This window comes from Pseudophryne corroboree, chromosome 6 (genome assembly GCF_028390025.1).
Source record: "Pseudophryne corroboree isolate aPseCor3 chromosome 6, aPseCor3.hap2, whole genome shotgun sequence".
Classification (NCBI taxonomy): Eukaryota; Metazoa; Chordata; class Amphibia; order Anura; family Myobatrachidae; genus Pseudophryne; species Pseudophryne corroboree.
Window position 1 is genome coordinate 180157118 of NC_086449.1, and position 20409 is coordinate 180177526.

General features: G+C 44.1%; 1 protein-coding gene across 7 annotated transcripts in view; it reads left to right on the top strand.

Moving 5' to 3' along the window:
• Positions 1-20409, top strand: part of KCNU1 (potassium calcium-activated channel subfamily U member 1) — a 513844-nt gene that overhangs the window by 76884 nt on the left and 416551 nt on the right. For all 7 annotated transcript variants that reach the window (XM_063925441.1, XM_063925446.1, XM_063925442.1 and 4 more), the window contains 3 exons: positions 969-1080; positions 5560-5635; positions 11394-11469. In XM_063925441.1, the coding sequence (XP_063781511.1) occupies positions 969-1080; positions 5560-5635; positions 11394-11469 (264 nt within the window). The remainder of the gene's footprint in view (positions 1-968; positions 1081-5559; positions 5636-11393; positions 11470-20409) is intronic.

The following is a 20409-nucleotide window of genomic DNA, read 5'->3' on the forward strand; positions in this document are numbered from 1 at the left end:
TAAGAACTTACCGTTGTTAAATCTCTTTCTGCGAGGTACACTGGGCTCCACAGGGCGCCCACCCTGACGCATTTAGCTTCTTTGGGTTGGTATGGCATTAGCCGCTGACACTTTCTACTGTCGTGAGAATGTGGTGTATGTGGCTACTAATGATTGTCGTCTCTTTTGCCTGCTACTGCATTTGGCTGGTTAACAAAAACTGAGCTCCTGTGCACGGAGGCGGGGTTATAGAGGAGGCGGCGCTATGCATTCTGGGAAGAAGGTCAAAGCTTTGAGCATGTTGGTGCCTCTGATCAAGATCCTACTCTACACCCCAATGCCATTCCCTGTGGATCCCAGTGTACCTCGCAGAAAGAGATTTAACAACGGTAAGTTCTTACAATAAATCTTGTTTTCCATTTTCATAGGAAATGACTGCATCATGGCAAGGCCATTACTATATCCAAGCAGCTGAATGTGCAAAAAGTAAATCCCTTATTATATTTAGCAACAAAAATATAAACTTATAAGATAAAATTCAATTCTTAAAAGACATACTGTATAACTCTACTTATCTGCATTCCAAGCATAGGAGCTGAGCTTTCAATTTAATGCCAGGATACTGTACCACTGATAATAATCGTCATAGCTTCTCATATTGTTCTTTCTCTGTACAGATACCACTCACAGCTCATTTTAAATGAGGTTTTAAAAGACTGATGTATGTTAGTGAAATGTTTTCTTTATTGCTGTATAAAAAAATCAAAGAACTTAATTACAAACTTTCAGTGTTGTACGCAGCTTGAAAATTGATTGGACATTTTGAAAATTAATTTTATATTGACTGCATTCTTGCAAAATGTGTTATCATTAAATAACCAAGATCAATATAAATCTTAATTGCAAAAAAAAGAAAAGAAAAGTGTAGCATGGATGGCTCAGGCATAACGCTGTGTGATATGAGAGGGAATGTATTTTATGTCTTGCAGTTTATTGCTGCTGATGATAAACTGAAATTCTGGTTGGAGCTGACTTCGATTGTGGATTTCTTCACCATAACTCCTGTGTTTATTTCAGTCTATTTAAGGAAAAATTGGCTCGGTAGGTTGTTTGTTTCAATTTTCACATGTTTTTTTTAAGGCAAACAAGTTTTATCATTCTTTCCATCCCAGTGAAGTTACAAGATTCTCTGCCCAGTACCAAAGGGGCAGCATAATGGGCAGGTTGTAGTGATAGAAACGCCAGTGTTGTATATACATTTCTCATGCCCCACAACTGTTTTTCATCACGCTCTGCCATACCTCTACATAGCCCTCACACGTAATCCATAATGGCATCCGGATGATAGGTTAACAATGGTCAACACCAAATGGCTGACATGCATATGGTCAACATAGTCAAAAGGGTCGACATGTCAATGGTCGACACTTGAAAAGGTTGACGTGGGATATTTTGGATTTTTTTTCTCCATTTTCAGGACTTTTTCATACTTTACCATCCACATGGACTACAATTGGAAATAGTAACCTTGCCCGAAGCAAGGCGAGCGAAGCGATATGCTGATTGGAGGTCCACGTGCTGAAAGGAACATGTTGACACCCAAAAATCATTAAAAAACGCATGTCAACCTTTTCGTGTGTTAACTATTTCCATGTCGACCTGCTGACCTTTTGCCCTTGTTGACCTTGTGCATGTCGACTATTTGGTGTTGACCTAGACATTGTCAACCTTCTGACTGTCGACCCATTGATCCATAACCGCTCACAAAAGATGCAAAACCTGGCATACAGTCATTCACTTGTTTTTCCTCACACCTCCAAAGCTGATGATATTTTTTTAAGCATGCTGTTTAATCTATAAATGTCTGAAAATAATGCAAGACTTCAGGTAAATGTGTCCTGAAAAGTATTTTAAAATGTTTTTTTTTTTTGTTTAGATTAAATGGAAGGTTTTAAACACTTTTATTTTCCCCCATCAATCAGTTAACTTTTAAAGCAGACATATGTTGCTGTAAATATTGAAATGTGCTGTTTTCTTATTTAGCTTGTCTGTGCATTGCGGGATGGTATAGTATAGTAGTATAGTGTTATAGTATAGTAGTCACCATGGTAAGTAGCTAATTGAACTTCAGTCCAATTTGAAAATGTTCTATTTACCACAACGCGCTGCTCCCTATTATCTAACCATTTACTAACCCAAGTGCATATTGTGCTCCCTAGCCCTAGTTCATTTAACTTATAGATAAGTCTCATGTCTCATGATAAGTCACTGTGTCAAAAGCTTTAGCAAAGTCTAAAAATATTACATCCACCGCCTTATCCTGATCAAGGTTCACATTAACTGTTTCATAAAAGCCTAGTAAGTTTGTTTAACATGATCTATCCTTCACAAATCCCTGTTGGTTCCTAATAATAATCTTTTTGGCTTCAAGGATCTTCTGTACACTATCCCTCAGAATTCTTTCTAGGACTTTCCCACTATAGATGTAAGACTAACTGGTCTATAATTGCCTGGTTCAGCTTTACTTCACTTTTTGAAGATTGGCACTACTTCCGCTATACGCCAGTCTTTGGGAACCTGATGTAAGTGAATCATTGAAGATTAAAAATAGAGGTCTTACTAATTCGGAGTGTAGCTCTATGAGAACCCTTGGATGAATACCATCTGGACCAGGTGACTTATTAATCTTATTTTTTTTCAATCGGTCACAGGCTTCCTCCTCACTTAAATAAGCACTAAGCAGTGGGACATTATCCTTATTGGGGTTGGGTGTTAGTTCATGCATCTGGTCCTCTATTGTAAATACCAATGAGAAAAACTTGTTTAATGTTTAATGTATCCGCTATGTCGTTATCGTTTTTTTATTAAGTCTCCCAGTTTGTCCTTTAAAGGGCCTATACTCTCCTTCTTTAATCTTTTGCTGCTGATATATTTTTAAAAAGTTGGGGGGATTGATTTACTTTCCTTTGCTACTAGCTTTTCAGTTTCTACTTTAGCCGTTCTTATTTCTTTTTTGCATATTTTGTTGCAAACCTTATAGTACTGGAATGACTCCGCCTTGGTATCTGGTTGATAGATAGACAGTGTCTAGTTAGACAGTCAATAGATAGACACCATATGTTAGACAGACATTAGGTCGACGGGGTCAAAAGGTTGACATGAAAAAGGTAGACAGTACAAAAGGTCGACAGGGTCAGAAGGTCGACATGAAAGAGATAGACAATTTTTTTTTTTATATTTAACATGTTTTTGGACTATTTCATAACTTTTCTATCCATGTCAGCATAGAGTTGGTTATAAACCTTGTGGCGAGCCCGGAGCGTGTCGAGCGAAGCGAGCCCAACGAGGGTATGCCTTTCTACAATTGGGGGTTCCAGATGACAAAATTATCCACACAAACCACAAAAATGCAAAAAACATGGTGTCTACCTTTTTTATGTCGACCATTTTCATGTCGACCTTTTGACCCTGTCAACCTAATGTCTGTCTAACACATGGTGTCTATCTAACTAGACACTATCTATCTTTTATACCACTCCCCTCCGCCTTCCGTCTGATTTGTATTTTCTGAATGCTCGCCTTTTTCTGCCCATTAATTCCTTAATATTTTTATTAAGCCACTTTGGTTTGGAGTTTTTGGTCCTTTGTTTGCTGCCCATGGGAATAAATTTACGAGTAATCTCATCGAGCAGTGATTTTAACGCCTCCCATTTCTCCGTAGTGTTTTTTCCTTGAAACAAAATTTCCCTTTCAGTGTCCCTTAAAGCTTCTCTCATCATGTCAAAGTTGGATTTGTTGAAGTTCAGAGTCCTAATTGAACCTATATAGGACTGCTTATGAAAATTGATATTGAATGTGACCATATTGTGGTCGCTGTTTCCTATGGGCTCCCCTACTATAATATTTGAGATCAAATCCCCATTATTTGTCAATAACAGGTCTAATATTGCGTTGTACCTAGTTGGTTCCACGATTAGTTGAAGTAAGTAATTATCCTTTAGTGTGTTTAAAAACATATTACCCCTAGCAGTATCGCATGAATCGTTTGTCCAATTTATCTCCGGATAGTTAAAATCTCCCATCACTATTACGTCGCCTGCTCCTGCCGCTTTATCAATTTGCTTCAGCAACATTTCCTCGTCAGATTTGACAGTGCATATGTGAGCACAAACCAAGCATGAAGTCAAAGGAATTGTCTGTAGACCACCGAGACAGGATTGTCTCGAGGCACAAATCTGGTGAAGGGTACAGAAAAATATCTTCTGCTTTAAAGGTCCCAATGAGCACAGTAGCCTCCATCATCCGTAAATGAAAGAAGTTCGGAACCACCAGGACTCTTCCTAGAGCTGGCCAGCCGTCTAAACTGAGCGATTGGGGGAAAAGGGCCCTAGTCAGGGAGGTGACCAAGAACCCGATGGTCACTCTGTCAGAGCTATAGCATTCCTCTGTGGAGAGAGGATAACCTTCCAGAAGGACAGCCATCTCTGCAGCAATCCACCAATCAGGCCTGTATGGTAGAGAGGCCAGACAAAAGCACATGACAGCCCGCTTGGAGTTTGCCAAAATGCACCTGAAGGCTTCTTAGACCATGAGAAACAAAATTCTCTGGTCTGATGAGACAAAGATTGAACTCTTTGGCATGAATGCCAGGCGTCATCTTTGGAGGAAACCAGGCACCGCTCATCAGCAGGCCAATACCATCCCCACAGTGAAGCATGGTGGTGGCAGCTTTTTTGGTGGCAGGAACTGGGAGACTAGTCAGGATAGAGGGAAAGATGAATGCAGAAATGTACAGAGACATCCTGGATGAAAACCTGCTCCAGAGCTCTCTTGACCTCAGACTGGGGTGACAGTTCATCTTTCAGCAGGACAACGACCCTAAGCACACAGCCAAGATATCAAAGGAGTGACTTCAGGACAACTCTGTGAATGTCCTTGAGTGGCCCAGTCAGAGCCCAGACTTCAATCGATTGAACATCTCTGGAGAGATCTGAAAATGGCCGTGTACTGACGCTTCTCATCCAACCTGATGGAGCTTGAGAGGTGCTGCAAAGAGGAATGGCCGAAACTGCCCAAGGATAGGTGTGCTAAGCTTCTGGCATCATATTTAAAAAGACTTGATACTGTAATCGCTGCCAAAGGTGCATCAACAAAGTATTGGGCAAAGGCTGTGAATACTTAGGTACATGTGATTTCTTAGTTTTTATTTTTAATAAATTTGCAAAAATTATAAAAAAACTTTTTTTACGTCATTATGGGGTATTGTGAATAGAATGTTGAGGGGAAAAAATGAATTTATTCCAGTTTGGAATAAGGCTGTAACATAACAAAATGTGGAAAAAGTTAAGCTCTGTGAATACTTTCCGGATACACTATAATTCAATGAGAAGAGAATGGAACATTTGAAATATCCATGTAGTTATTTGCTGTTTTCATATCCTTAGCCACCAATTTTTTACATATGTACGAAGCATAAAGGACATATAAACTCTATCTTAACTGATTAAACATCCTTGATGTTTGGATTGTGTTTAGTTATATGAATACTATAAAGCTAACACAATTCTTATTCTCAACTAGGACTGCGGTTCCTCCGGGCATTGAGACTACTGGAGCTTCCAAAAATTTTACAGTTGCTCAAAATAACTACAACAAGGTAAAATCTGATTTGGGAGGGGAGAAACTGGGGGAAATATGATTAACAATGCACTGTGCATGCTGTTGATAATGTCTACTAACCAATGATGAGCTGTCAGCAACTCGTCAGTCACTGTCAATCACACAGAGAGGGAAACTCAAGGGTACATCTTTTCCAGTTAATCAAGCGCCTTTATTACAAGTTTAAATGCTGTATAAAGCAGCATTACCAGGACATGCTTGAAGTACATCGTTCTTACAAATAATCAAGCACTTTTCTTTCCACCTTTCAGTGATGATAAAAATACTTTGAGTTCACCAAGGCCAGATGCACCCTTGAACATGCTATAGGTGAATGCACAGCCAGATTAAGGGGGGGATGCAGGGCACACTGTATCCCGGGCCCCCCTCTGTCAGGGGGCTCCCCGGCCAGACCACACTGAAATCACTAGCCAGGGCCGGTTCTAGCCCTTGTGGCGCCCTGGGCGACTATAGGGGCGTGGCTTCATAAAGGGGCATGGTCAGTTATGCCCCCTGTAGAGTTGTGCCCCCGTTTGTGCCCCCAGTAGAGTTGTGACCCCGTTTGTGCCCCCAGTAGTAGAGTTGTGTCCTGGTTTGTGCCCCAGTAGTATTGCCCCCAGTAGAGTTGTGCCCCCAGTAGAGTTGTACCGCTTACAAAAAAATAAATACAAAATAAATTAATTAATTAATACCATCCCCGCTCCTGATTCCTGACCGCTGCTGACCTCCGTCTCCGGCCACCGGCGCCGATCCTCGGATCTATGAGAGAGACATTATGACGTCTCTCCCATAGCACAGCATAGACACTAGAGATCAATTATGACCCCTAGCGTCTATGTGCCGGTCCCACAATGGCGTGCGGTGCGCGATGATGTCATTGCGCACAGCAGTGACAGCACAGCACCGCACAGCAGCGGGGAGCACCACCAGTAGCAGATCTTGCCAGGGCGGCGGCGCCCCCCGGAAGGTGACTCCCCGGGCAAAAATCCTGTGTGCCTGTAGCAAGATCCGCTACTGTCAGTAGCTTTCCCACATATGCAACAGCAGAACCAGACAGCCAGAATGGTAGCTGGACAGTATGCACTGCAGGCAGAGACACAGGAGTATCAGATTTCATGAACTATCGACCAAGCTTCCCAACCAGAGTAGAGATAGGAGGGTGGAGAGAGCTGTGACACAGGGTGGAATCCATGTGTCACTTACAGTTCTCTCCACACCTGGGTGTCTGAGTCCTGTGTAACTTATCTAGTGAGGGTCTAGAGAGAGATACAAACACACACACACACACACACACACACACACACACACACACAGTTCTCCCAAGTCCTGTCCCAGTGTGTAAGTAGCACAGAGGCTGTTGCTATTTTTGCATGTGACAAGATACATTATAGATTTTAGTTTTCTATATTTATTTTAAGGTTGTTTAAGTTGTCTTTGTTTCAGTATAAGTACATTTTATAGAATAGTTGTCTTTCAATTAGGTGGAGCTATAAACAGTACCCAGGCATTATTAAACTATTAGTTTAAATCTAATATAAATCATTGGGCTAAATTTAATGAACACAATCCATTCCTCCACCATGACCCATTCCAGAAGGGACAAAATTCTTGAGTTATAATTACAATCACCTGTGTTGAAACACCTTTCTTATTACTGACACAGTTCTGTCCATAATACAGCAGCTTCTGTCCATACCATCAAGCACTACATCTGTCTAACTGCTACAATCAATGTGGCATATGTATAAAAGCTTGGAGAGAGAAAAGTACCAACCAAACAGCTCATAACTGTCATTTATCAAACCCAGCCAGGTACATGACAGTTAGGAGCTGGTTGGTTGGTACCTTGGGGCATATGTTGTTGTTGTTTTTTTCCTGTCCTCTCATTTCCAACACAATCTATCTTAAAATTAAATTTCTGCAACTATCTAAACTTTTCCCTTGAAACTAAATAACTGCTGTTGAACACTCACATATATCACCTGCATTTATGCAATTCTACTGCTCTGTCTCTCATTCAGCCACCACTCCTATTTAACATTTTCCACCCCAAGTTACCTCATCCACACGATATCTACACTGACAACAACATCCCCCAACACTCCTTGTCTACCTAATCTTTTATTTTCTCCACCACTAACCTTCTCTCCTAGTGTACTACATCTCCTCCATTCTCCTCTTCTGTGTCTTCCATCCTCTCCTCTGCTTCCCTTTCACCTCCTCTCCCTGTCATCTCACCTTCACCAGTATCACACTGTACTCCCTTCGTGACCAAATTCTGCAGTTTCCCTTCCTCGCTCAGGAGCCAGCAGCATCTCTACACCATCTGTTTCCCTGCCTTCCAAATTAATCCCACCTCAACACTACAGCAACCCTGATAATCTCATTCCCATCTCTCCTACAAACTCATACCCCCTATCCTGTGCCCTCTGGAATGCCAGATCTGTTTGTAACAATCTGGTCCCCACCCATGACCTTTTCATCTCCAACTCCCTGCATCTCCTAGCCATTACTAATACCTAGATTACTCCCTCTGACACTACTTCTCCCACTGTTCTCTCTGCTGGGGGCCTCACCTTATCACACACACACCAAACCCGGGGGTTACCGTGGTGGTGTTGGGGTCCCTTAACTCTCTAGCTACTCCTACCAACTCATAAATCCCAGAACTGTCCCTTACATTCTCTACATTTGAGATCCATGCTATATGCCTCTTCCAACCTGTTAATCTTCTAGTAGCTGTCATTTACCATCCCCCTGGCATTCCCTCCAAATTCCTTGACAACTTTGCTTCCTGGCTTCTTCCTCTCTTCTGACATTCCCTCCATTATTTTAGGTATTTCAGCATCCTAATCTATATTCCCACAAAATCCCCTGCCTCTAAACTCCTTATCCTCACATCATCGCTTGGTCTCTCCTAAAGGACCTCCTCACCCTCACATGTGAATTGGAGCTCACTTGATCTGGTCTTCACTCACCATTGTTATATTTCTGATTTCTCCAACTCCCCATTTCCCCCCTCTGACTACCACCTGCTCTCTTTTAACTTATCTCTCTGTTTCTATATCTCCTAAAGCCACCATCACTAAGCATAACATTGAGGTTATTGTCACCACATCCCTATCCTTCCTTATTCGACTCACTTCTTTCTCCTCTTCTCTTTCATACCCTGATAAAGCCACTACCCTATATAATGCATCCCTTACTTCTGCTCTTGACTCTGTTGCTCCACCGACCACTACTCATCCTCGCAGATCTAGATCTCAACCCTGGCACACCAAATGCAGCAGATATCTGCAAAGTGCTCACGTACTATCGAGTGACAGTGGAGGAAATCACGCTGCAAAGCAGACTTCCTCCATTTCAAAATTATGCGTTCATCCTTCGGTGCTGCCTTTTCCCTCACTAAATAGTCATCCTTCAAGAACCTCATCTCCTCCCAGTCTTCTATCCCCGGCGCCACTTTTCCACTGTCAACTCTCTCCTCTGCCCACCCCCACCTCATCTCCCCTCTTCACTCTCTGCCTTTGGCTTTGCCACTTTATTCACATCCAAAATTAAATCTATGGGGTAAATTTACTAAGGTGTGAGGTTTTTTTTTTAGAACTAGGGATGTTGCTCATAGCAACCAATCAGGAGTGGTGTCATCCTCCAGAATTGCTCTGTGTTTCTAAATTTTCTGGTACAATGATAGTCAACTAATTCTGCAGTATGGTGTTATTGTTCAAATTGGTGTTATAAAGGCAAATTGTTCAGGTGACACATGCAAAATATGCTGCCAAAAACAGTGTGGAGGATACTTTTTTGTAACAGTCTTTTGCAAGACATATTGAAACAGCATTCATTGGATTGTAGTAGTAGGATTGTAATTGCTGATATATAAAGATGATCAGCCTTTGTCCCTCAGTTTGCACAGAGACCCTCACCCTCTCAGTTGTGTTGCAGTGACCAGGAGCAAATGCAGGATTTCTATAGGGGGGTTTCCAAATGCAATTCACAATCTCCCACTCTGCTGAACATTGGAGCAAGTGTGGGAGTCTGGGGGAGTGGTAGAAGTGGGTGTGATACATTATACCGCCAGTCAGGATGCCGGCAGTCACATGACCGACACTAGTATCCCGATAATTAGAATGCAGACAGGGGAGGAGGTTATTATTTTACCTGCCCCCTAGCCTAACCCGCCTGGGTTGGCTGCTAGGGCTAAGACTGAGGGGGTGATGGCTAGCGCTAACCTCCCCCCGGGCCCTAACCGTCACCCTGATACTTCAGGTGTCAGCAGCCGGTGTTCCTGCGGTGGTATTCCGAGTGGTGTTGGGATTTCAGCATTGGTTTTATAACTGCTGGCATCCCGACTGCCGTGATGCCAACTGCATCCCATAGAAGTACCTACTGTACTACCGACCCTGGACATTAATGTACACATTGCTCTTTTTATACACTGGATACTGCATGAAATACTGTATTAATATTTAACAATATAGGTGGCCTTTGTATCAAACATACAGGTGGCTGTATCAAACATATTTAACTAATATAAATAACATAAGGGTCAAGAAAAGGTTAAACATGCCATAATAAATAATAAATAAATAAATACAAAAACATGATAGAACCAGCAGGAGACAGAACTGCACTTTCTAAGCACGCATTGTCCCACCTCATGGTAATGCTCCTGTCTCTTCTTCCTGGCAGCTACTCTCTGGTCCAGTGCACTGATTGAGTGCTCAGATTCACACAAACAGTAAACTTGGTAGAAGAAACTGCTACCACTGGGCATGTGCAGCAGCTCTGCTCTGTCCCTTAAACATCATGTTGTGGGGACAACTCTAGTCATCGGAATATATACTATTGCTATTGTCATAATTTTAGCCACTGGCCAAGAGGAGGTGGGTTTCTTGGCAACCAGAAACCCCACCTGCATTTGCCTATGGTGCCTCCCCTACCTATTATCAGACCTGTATTGCTCACAGAACTCTCTACTTTAAACTATACCGCACAAATATAAAGCATATTTTTACACATTAAAAAATGCTTAAGCAGACACATGCATACAAAAAAAAAAAAATCCAGCTGCATTAAGAGTTAATCACCGCTTGGAATCAGTGGAAGGATTTATTCAGATTTTAGAAGCACATGGAGAATCACCACTCGTATTATAGTAAGTGCTGGATTACATCACATATAAATGTTACCTAAAGACAGAATTTTGGCAATAAGCCTTACAATCACAAATCTGGATCTTGAACTGCCTTATGGAATTTAATTAGCATATTAACCCTAAAACTAAAAGGAAGAAAATAAATGTATGGTTATTCCATGATCTTTGCCCTATATTTCAATATTAATTTCAAATACAGTAAACTGTAGTATGCTTTGTTCTTGTACAAAAGGCAGGGAGATTCAATAGAGGTTCTGTAAAGCAGTCTTGTACTGTCATACAGGAGCACAGTGCCCTCTGCTGTCTGAACATGAAACATTACATTAGTTACTGTTAAATAGGGAGATTATGCACCTAATTGCAGTAAAATGTCCCCATTCTGTGTGTAAGCTCAGGAAAATGTAATATAGTTTAATAAGGCAGAAAATTCTTTACGACGCAAGTCTAATATTATTCCTCCTCTGTGTATACAGTAGCAAATAATCTTCCAAATAAATCTCTGAAAGGAGACGAATCTGAAGATTTGTAATTTACGTGCAGCGATAGTGCGAGCGCAGTGACAGATATAGAATATGATCCATCTCTCTCTTCCTGACAGCTCTGCCATCAAACTCTCCAACCTCCTCGCTGTTTTCCTCAGCTGCTGGCTGACTGCTGCAGGATTTATTCACCTGGTAAATATGCCATCTTCTTGGAGATCGATGAACTGTCGTCAAATATGTTACTCTCTGGTACATTTCTATTGTGCACTCTATCAAACCAGATCCGTCACTACATGTAAAACACACTGTTCTCCACATATTGATACAAATGTTTGCCGTTGACTGTACCATAGGGGATCTAACAGGCTTAATAAATGAAATCACGTGTTGTAATGGGTTAGGTACGGGATCCCGGCGGCCGGAATACCGACCACCAGAATGCCGGCAGGGGGGCGAGCGGAACAAAGCCGCTTGCAGGCTCGGTGGCTCGGAGGCTCGCTGTCATGGACACCCAGGAGTGGGAATAGCTGTGGCGGCGCTGACGACATTCTGGCGGTCGGGATTCAGGCATCGGTATTTTGACTAGAGATGAGCGCCGGAAATTTTTCGGGTTTTGTGTTTTGGTTTTGGGTTCGGTTCCGCGGCCGTGTTTTGGGTTCGACCGCGTTTTGGCAAAACCTCACCGAATTTTTTTTGTCGGATTCGGGTGTGTTTTGGATTCGGGTGTTTTTTTTCAAAAAACACTAAAAAACAGCTTAAATCATAGAATTTGGGGGTCATTTTGATCCCAAATTATTATTAACCTCAAAAACCATAATTTACACTCATTTTCAGTCTATTCTGAATACCTCACACCTCACAATATTATTTTTAGTCCTAAAATTTGCACCTAGGTCGCTGGATGACTAAGCTAAGCGACCCTAGTGGCCGACACAAACACCGGGCCCATCTAGGAGTGTCACTGCAGTGTGACGCAGGATGGCCCTTCCAAAAAACCCTCCCCAAACAGCACATGACGCAAAGAAAAAAAGAGGCGCAATGAGGTAACTGTGTGAGTAAGATAAGCGACCCTAGTGGCCGACACAAACACCGGGCCCATCTAGGAGTGTCACTGCAGTGTCACGCAGGATGTCCCTTCCAAAAAACCCTCCCCAAACAGCACATGACGCAAAGAAAAAAAGAGGCGCAATGAGGTAGCTGTGTGAGTAAGATAAGCGACCCTAGTGGCCGACACAAACACCGGGCCCATCTAGGAGTGTCACTGCAGTGTCACGCAGGATGTCCCTTCCAAAAAACCCTCCCCAAACAGCACATGACGCAAAGAAAAAAAGAGGCGCAATGAGGTAGCTGTGTGAGTAAGATAAGCGACCCTAGTGGCCGACACAAACACCGGGCCCATCTAGGAGTGTCACTGCAGTGTCACGCAGGATGTCCCTTCCAAAAAACCCTCCCCAAACAGCACATGACGCAAAGAAAAAAAGAGGCGCAATGAGGTAGCTGTGTGAGTAAGATAAGCGAGCCTAGTGGCCGACACAAACACCGGGCCCATCTAGGAGTGTCACTGCAGTGTCACGCAGGATGTCCCTTCCAAAAAACCCTCCCCAAACAGCACATGACGCAAAGAAAAAAAGAGGCGCAATGAGGTAGCTGTGTGAGTAAGATAAGCGACCCTAGTGGCCGACACAAACACCGGGCCATCTAGGAGTGTCACTGCAGTGTCACGCAGGATGTCCCTTCCAAAAAACCCTCCCCAAACAGCACATGACGCAAAGAAAAAAAGAGGCGCAATGAGGTAGCTGTGTGAGTAAGATAAGCGACCCTAGTGGCCGACACAAACACCGGGCCCATCTAGGAGTGTCACTGCAGTGTCACGCAGGATGTCCCTTCCAAAAAACCCTCCCCAAACAGCACATGACGCAAAGAAAAATTAAAGAAAAAAGAGGTGCAAGATGGAATTGTCCTTGGGCCCTCCCACCCACCCTTATGTTGTATAAACAGGACATGCACACTTTAACCAACCCATCATTTCAGTGACAGGGTCTGCCACACGACTGTGACTGAAATGACGGGTTGGTTTGGACCCCCACCAAAAAAGAAGCAATTAATCTCTCCTTGCACAAACTGGCTCTACAGAGGCAAGATGTCCACCTCATCATCATCCTCCGATATATCACCGTGTACATCCCCCTCCTCACAGATTATCAATTCGTCCCCACTGGAATCCACCATCTCAGCTCCCTGTGTACTTTGTGGAGGCAATTGCTGCTGGTCAATGTCTCCACGGAGGAATTGATTATAATTAATTTTAATGAACATCATCTTCTCCACATTTTCTGGATGTAACCTCGTACGCCGATTGCTGACAAGGTGAGCGGCGGCACTAAACACTCTTTCGGAGTACACACTTGTGGGAGGGCAACTTAGGTAGAATAAAGCCAGTTTGTGCAAGGGCCTCCAAATTGCCTCTTTTTCCTGCCAGTATAAGTACGGACTGTGTGACGTGCCTACTTGGATGCGGTCACTCATATAATCCTCCACCATTCTTTCAATGTTGAGAGAATCATATGCAGTGACAGTAGACGACATGTCCGTAATCGTTGTCAGGTCCTTCAGTCCGGACCAGATGTCAGCATCAGCAGTCGCTCCAGACTGCCCTGCATCACCGCCAGCGGCTGGGCTCGGAATTCTGAGCCTTTTCCTCGCACCCCCATTTGCGGGAGAATGTGAAGGAGGAGATGTTGACAGGTCGCGTTCCGCTTGACTTGACAATTTTCTCACCAGCAGGTCTTTCAACCCCAGCAGACTTGTGTCTGCCGGAAAGAGAGATCCAAGGTAGGCTTTAAATCTAGGATCGAGCACGGTGGCCAAAATGTAGTGCTCTGATTTCAACAGATTAACCACCCGTGAATCCTTGTTAAGCGAATTAAGGGCTCCATCCACAAGTCCCACATGCCTAGCGGAATCGCTCCGTGTTAGCTCCTCCTTCAATGTCTCCAGCTTCTTCTGCAAAAGCCTGATGAGGGGAATGACCTGACTCAGGCTGGCAGTGTCTGAACTGACTTCACGTGTGGCAAGTTCAAAGGGCATCAGAACCTTGCACAACGTTGAAATCATTCTCCACTGCACTTGAGACAGGTGCATTCCACCTCCTATATCGTGCTCAATTGTATAGGCTTGAATGGCCTTTTGCTGCTCCTCCAACCTCTGAAGCATATAGAGGGTTGAATTCCACCTCGTTACCACTTCTTGCTTCAGATGATGGCAGGGCAGGTTCAGTAGTTTTTGGTGGTGCTCCAGGCTTCTGTACGTGGTGCCTGTACGCCGAAAGTGTCCCGCAATTCTTCTGGCCACCGACAGCATCTCTTGCACGCCCCTGTCGTTTTTTAAAAAATTCTGCACCACCAAATTCAAGGTATGTGCAAAACATGGGACGTGCTGGAATTTGCCCATATTTAATGCACACACAATATTGCTGGCGTTGTCCGATGCCACAAATCCACAGGAGAGTCCAATTGGGGTAAGCCATTCCGCGATGATCTTCCTCAGTTGCCGTAAGAGGTTTTCAGCTGTGTGCGTATTCTGGAAAGCGGTGATACAAAGCGTAGCCTGCCTAGGAAAGAGTTGGCGTTTGCGAGATGCTGCTACTGGTGCCGCCGCTGCTGTTCTTGCGGCGGGAGTCCATACATCTACCCAGTGGGCTGTCACAGTCATATAGTCCTGACCCTGCCCTGCTCCACTTGTCCACATGTCCGTGGTTAAGTGGACATTGGGTACAGCTGCATTTTTTAGGACACTGGTGAGTCTTTTTCTGAGGTCTGTGTACATTTTCGGTATCGCCTGCCTAGAGAAGTGGAACCTAGATGGTATTTGGTAACGGGGGCACACTACCTCAAGAAATTGTCTAGTTCCCTGTGAACTAACGGCGGATACCGGACGCACGTCTAACACCAACATAGTTGTCAAGGCCTCAGTTATCCGCTTTGCAGCAGGATGACTGCTGTGATATTTCATCTTCCTCGCAAAGGACTGTTGGACAGTCAATTGCTTACTGGAAGTAGTACAAGTGGTCTTCCGACTTCCCCTCTGGGATGACCATCGACTCCCAGCAGCAACAACAGCAGCGCCAGCAGCAGTAGGCGTTACACGCAAGGATGCATCGGAGGAATCCCAGGCAGGAGAGGACTCGTCAGAATTGCCAGTGACATGGCCTGCAGGACTATTGGCATTCCTGGGGAAGGAGGAAATTGACACTGAGGGAGTTGGTGGTGGGGTGGTTTGCGTGAGCTTGGTTACAAGAGGAAGGGATTTACTGGTCAGTGGACTGCTTCCGCTGTCACCCAAAGTTTTTGAACTTGTCACTGACTTATTATGAATGCGCTGCAGGTGACGTATAAGGGAGGATGTTCCGAGGTGGTTAACGTCCTTACCCCTACTTATTACAGCTTGACAAAGGCAACACACGGCTTGACACCTGTTGTCCGCATTTCTGATGAAATACCTCCACACTGAAGAGCTGATTTTTTTGGTATTTTCACCAGGCATGTCAACGGCCATATTCCTCCCACGGACAACAGGTGTCTCCCCGGGCGACTGACTTAAACAAACCACCTCACCATCAGAATCCTCCTGGTCAATTTCCTCCCCAGCGCCAGCAACACCCATATCCTCCTCACCCTGGTGTACTTCAACACTGACATCTTCAATCTGACTATCAGGAACTGGACTGCGGGTGCTCCTTCCAGCACTTGCAGGGGGCGTGCAAATGGTGGAAGGCGCATGCTCTTCACGTCCAGTGTTGGGAAGGTCAGGCATCGCAACCGACACAATTGGACTCTCCTTGTGGATTTGGGATTTCGAAGAACGCACAGTTCTTTGCGGTGCTTTTGCCAGCTTGAGTCTTTTCAGTTTTCTAGCGAGAGGCTGAGTGCTTCCATCCTCCTGTGAAGCTGAACCACTAGCCATGAACATAGGCCAGGGCCTCAGCCGTTCCTTGCCACTCCGTGTGGTAAATGGCATATTGGCAAGTTTACGCTTCTCCTCCGACAATTTTATTTTAGGTTTTGGAGTCCTTTTTTTACTGATATTTGGTGTTTTGGATTTGACATGCTCTGTACTATGCCATTGGGCATCGGCCTTGGCAGACGACGTTGCTGGCATTTCATCGTCTCGGCCATGACTAGTGGCAGCAGCTTCAGCACGAGGTGGAAGTGGATCTTGATCTTTCCCTATTTTTGGAACCTCAACATTTTTGTTCTCCATATTTTAATAGGCACAACTAAAAGGCACCTCAGGTAAACAATGGAGATGGATGGATACTAGTATACAATTATGGATGGACTGCCGAGTGCCGACACAGAGGTAGCTACAGCCGTGGACTACCGTACTGTGTCTGCTGCTAATATAGACTGGATGATTGATAATGAGATGAAATCAATATATATATGTATGTGTATATATAATATCACTAGTACTGCAGCCGGACAGGTAGATAATATATTTATTAGGTATTGGTAATGATGACTGATGACGGATCTGCTGGACACTGTCAGCTCAGCAGCACCGCAGACTGCTACAGTAAGCTACTATACTATAGTAGTATGTACAAAGAAGAAAGAAAAAAAAAACCACGGGTAGGTGGTATACAATATTATAAATATATATATATATATATATATATATATATATATATATTGTAACACTGTAGTGGTGCAAGGCGCCTTTTCCTGGGGAATATGGTAGCACGCAGCAGCTGAGGAACAACACAAGTCCAGTTTCTGGTACAACTGACCCCGGCCAGTTTTATTGAAACAGAAAATAAAACAAACCCCAAAATAAAAATACCTTGCCTGTCCGGCACTAACTAAACATAAGATATTCCTAACTGTCACTAAACAAAACACAGAGTTCTTAAGTACATACTGTATAGCTCACTTGCATCAGAAAGCGTGTCTCTCACACACAGATCCCTCAGCCTTCCCAGGCAGTCTGCCCATACTAATCAGGTTAGCAGCACTATAACACACTTACACAGCTGAAACCCTGATTAGCCCTCTGTGAGGCCAAAGACCCGAACTGGGCCCAATGTCTAGAACTCGCCTTATCTCTCTCTCAGAGCCTTTACCCAGCTTTTACAGCAAACTGAAAAGGTTCAGACAAAACAAAAAGCATTTTTCCTAGAAGTTAACATTTTCTAAAACATGTAAGACAAGAACCTGGGACAAATATACCTGCCCTCAAACACTATCCCAGTGTTCTTGTCACATATCCCCCTCCCCTGTTTCGACCTAGGGGCCGGAACACTTGTAGCCCCCAAACAGAAGATGCGAGACAATGCATCTGCGTTGGCCAATTGTGTTCCCGGTCTATGTTCGACAGTAAACTTAAAGTCCTGCAACGCTAGAAACCATCTAGTTACACGAGCATTCTTGCCTCTATTTACATACATCCATTTTAAAGGGGCATGGTCTGTCACTAGTCTGAATTGTCTACCCAAGAGGTAATATCTCAAGGTATCTAGTGCCCACTTAATGGCCAAAGCCTCCTTTTCCACAATGGCATACCTTTTTTCATGCTCATTGAGTTTCCTACTCAAATAAATGATAGGGTGTTCGTCCCCATCTCTGGTTTGGGACAGCACAGCACCTATCCCTACCTCTGAGGCATCTGTCTGTACCACAAATTCTTTTGAAAAATCTGGTGTTATCAACACCGGTTGTGAACACAAAGCCACTTTTAACGCTTGGAACGCCTTTTCTGCATCAGGGTTCCATTTCACCACATTTGACTGCTTCCCTTTGGTAAGGTCTGACAACGGCACCGCTGTGGTCGCAAAATTAGGAATAAACCGTCTATAGTACCCAGTAATTCCCAAAAAAGCCCTTACCTGTTTTTTATTCACTGGACGAGGCCAGTTTTGAATAGCATCAACTTTATTCAATTGGGGCCTAATCAGACCTCTGCCTATGGTGAAGCCCAAGTATTTGACCTCCTCCATTGCGAGGCAGCACTTCTTTGGGTTAGCAGTTAACCCTGCCTCTCTGATTGAGTCCAGTACTGCTTGTACTTTAACCAAATGGGACCCCCAGTCTGTACTGTGAATTACCACATCATCCAAATAGGCAGCTGCATATTTTCTATGGGGCCTCAAAATTTTATCCATCGCCCGTTGAAAGGTTGCTGGAGCCCCATGCAACCCAAAGGGTAACATCTTATACTGGTACAGCCCCTCCGGAACCGAAAAGGCTGTTTTTTCTTTGGCGCTATCAGATAAAGGTATTTGCCAGTAACCTTTGGTCAGGTCCAATGTGGTGAGAAACCTGGCTGTTCCCAGCCTTTCTACAAGCTCATCCACACGGGGCATGGGGTATGCGTCAAACTTGGACACCTCATTTAACTTACGAAAGTCATTACAGAAGCGTATGCTACCGTCGGGCTTCGGGATGAGCACTATGGGACTGGACCACTCACTGTTAGACTCCTCTATGACTCCAAGTTCTAACATGGTTTTAACTTCCTTAGAAATAGCTTCTCGCTGAGCTTCAGGAATCCTATATGGCTTTAAATGAACCCTGACCCCTGGTTCTGTGACAATGTCATGTTTTATTATGGTCGTTCGGCCAGGCAGCTCTGAAAATACCTCCCTATTTTGGATGAGAAATTCTTTAACCTGATTGTTCTGATCAGCTGATAATGTCTCTGACACCTTCACTGCGGGAAGCAACCGGGGTGAAGACACCGAAGGGCAAGGCTCCGCTGACAGAGACAACCTATCTTTCCAGGGTTTGATTAAGTTAACATGGTAAATCTGTTCGGGTTTTCTCTTTCCCGGCTGGTATACTTTGTAATTAACCTCATTCACTTTTTCCCTAATCTCAAATGGACCCTGCCATTTAGCTAGGAATTTGCTTTCCACAGTGGGTACCAAAACAAGAACTCTATCTCCAGGAGCAAATTCCCGTATCTTGGCACTCCGGTTATAGACCCTCTGTTGAGCACTTTGGGCCTGTTCCATGTGCTCTCTGACAACAGGTACCACGGCTGCAATCCTATCCTGCATTTGTGTTACATGCTCAATAACGCTTCTATAAGGAGTGGGCTGTCCTTCCCACGTCTCTTTGGCAATATCCAACAGCCCTCTGGGGTGTCTACCATACAACAAATCAAATGGAGAAAACCCCGTAGAGGACTGAGGAACTTCTCTGATGGCCATTAACAAGTAGGGCAACAAACAATCCCAGTTTTTCCCATCTCTCTCAACAACCTTTTTTAACATACTTTTTAATGTTTTATTAAACCTTTCCACCAACCCGTCAGTTTGGGGATGGTAGATGGACGTCCTGAGGTGAGTGACCTTAAATAACTTGCACAATTCTTTCATGATCCTTGACATAAATGGAGTACCTTGGTCAGTCAAAATTTCTTTTGGTATTCCCACTCTACTAAATACCTGCACCAGCTCCTTAGCTATCGCCTTGGTTGTGATAGTGCTTAAAGGGACAGCCTCAGGATATCGAGTGGCATAGTCCATAATTACCAGGATATACTGATGGCCCCGAGCAGACTTTAACAAGGGCCCCACGAGATCCATGGCTATTCTGTCAAACGGGACCTCTATAATAGGCATGGGAACTAGTGGGCTCCTGAAATGGGGTCTAGGGGCATGATACTGGCATTCAGGACAGGAAGAACAATATTCAGACACTTCTTTATAAACCCCTGGCCAAAAGAACCTTTGTAAAACTCTTTCAGTGGTTTTTTCTGCCCCTAAATGTCCTGCGGTAACGTGACTATGAGCTAAATCTAGTACCGTTCTCCGATAAGGCTGGGGAACTACCAGCTGTTCTACCACATCCTCACCCCTTTTGACAAAGTGGTACAAGAGCTCATTACAGATGGCCATGTGGGGATACGTAACCCTGTCACCTGGTACCACAGGTTCCCCATTAACAATCTTAACATTCTCTCTAGCCTTTATTAAGGTAGGATCCTTTAACTGTTCAGACGCAAACAGATCCTTCTTTACCTCCAGGTCAGGCCCGCTTTCAGTTCTAACTACTATGTCTCTGTTCCCGGCAAGAGGGTCCTCACTGGACTCCCCATCTGTCACTTCCCCAGCCAAACTAGCAAAAGGCA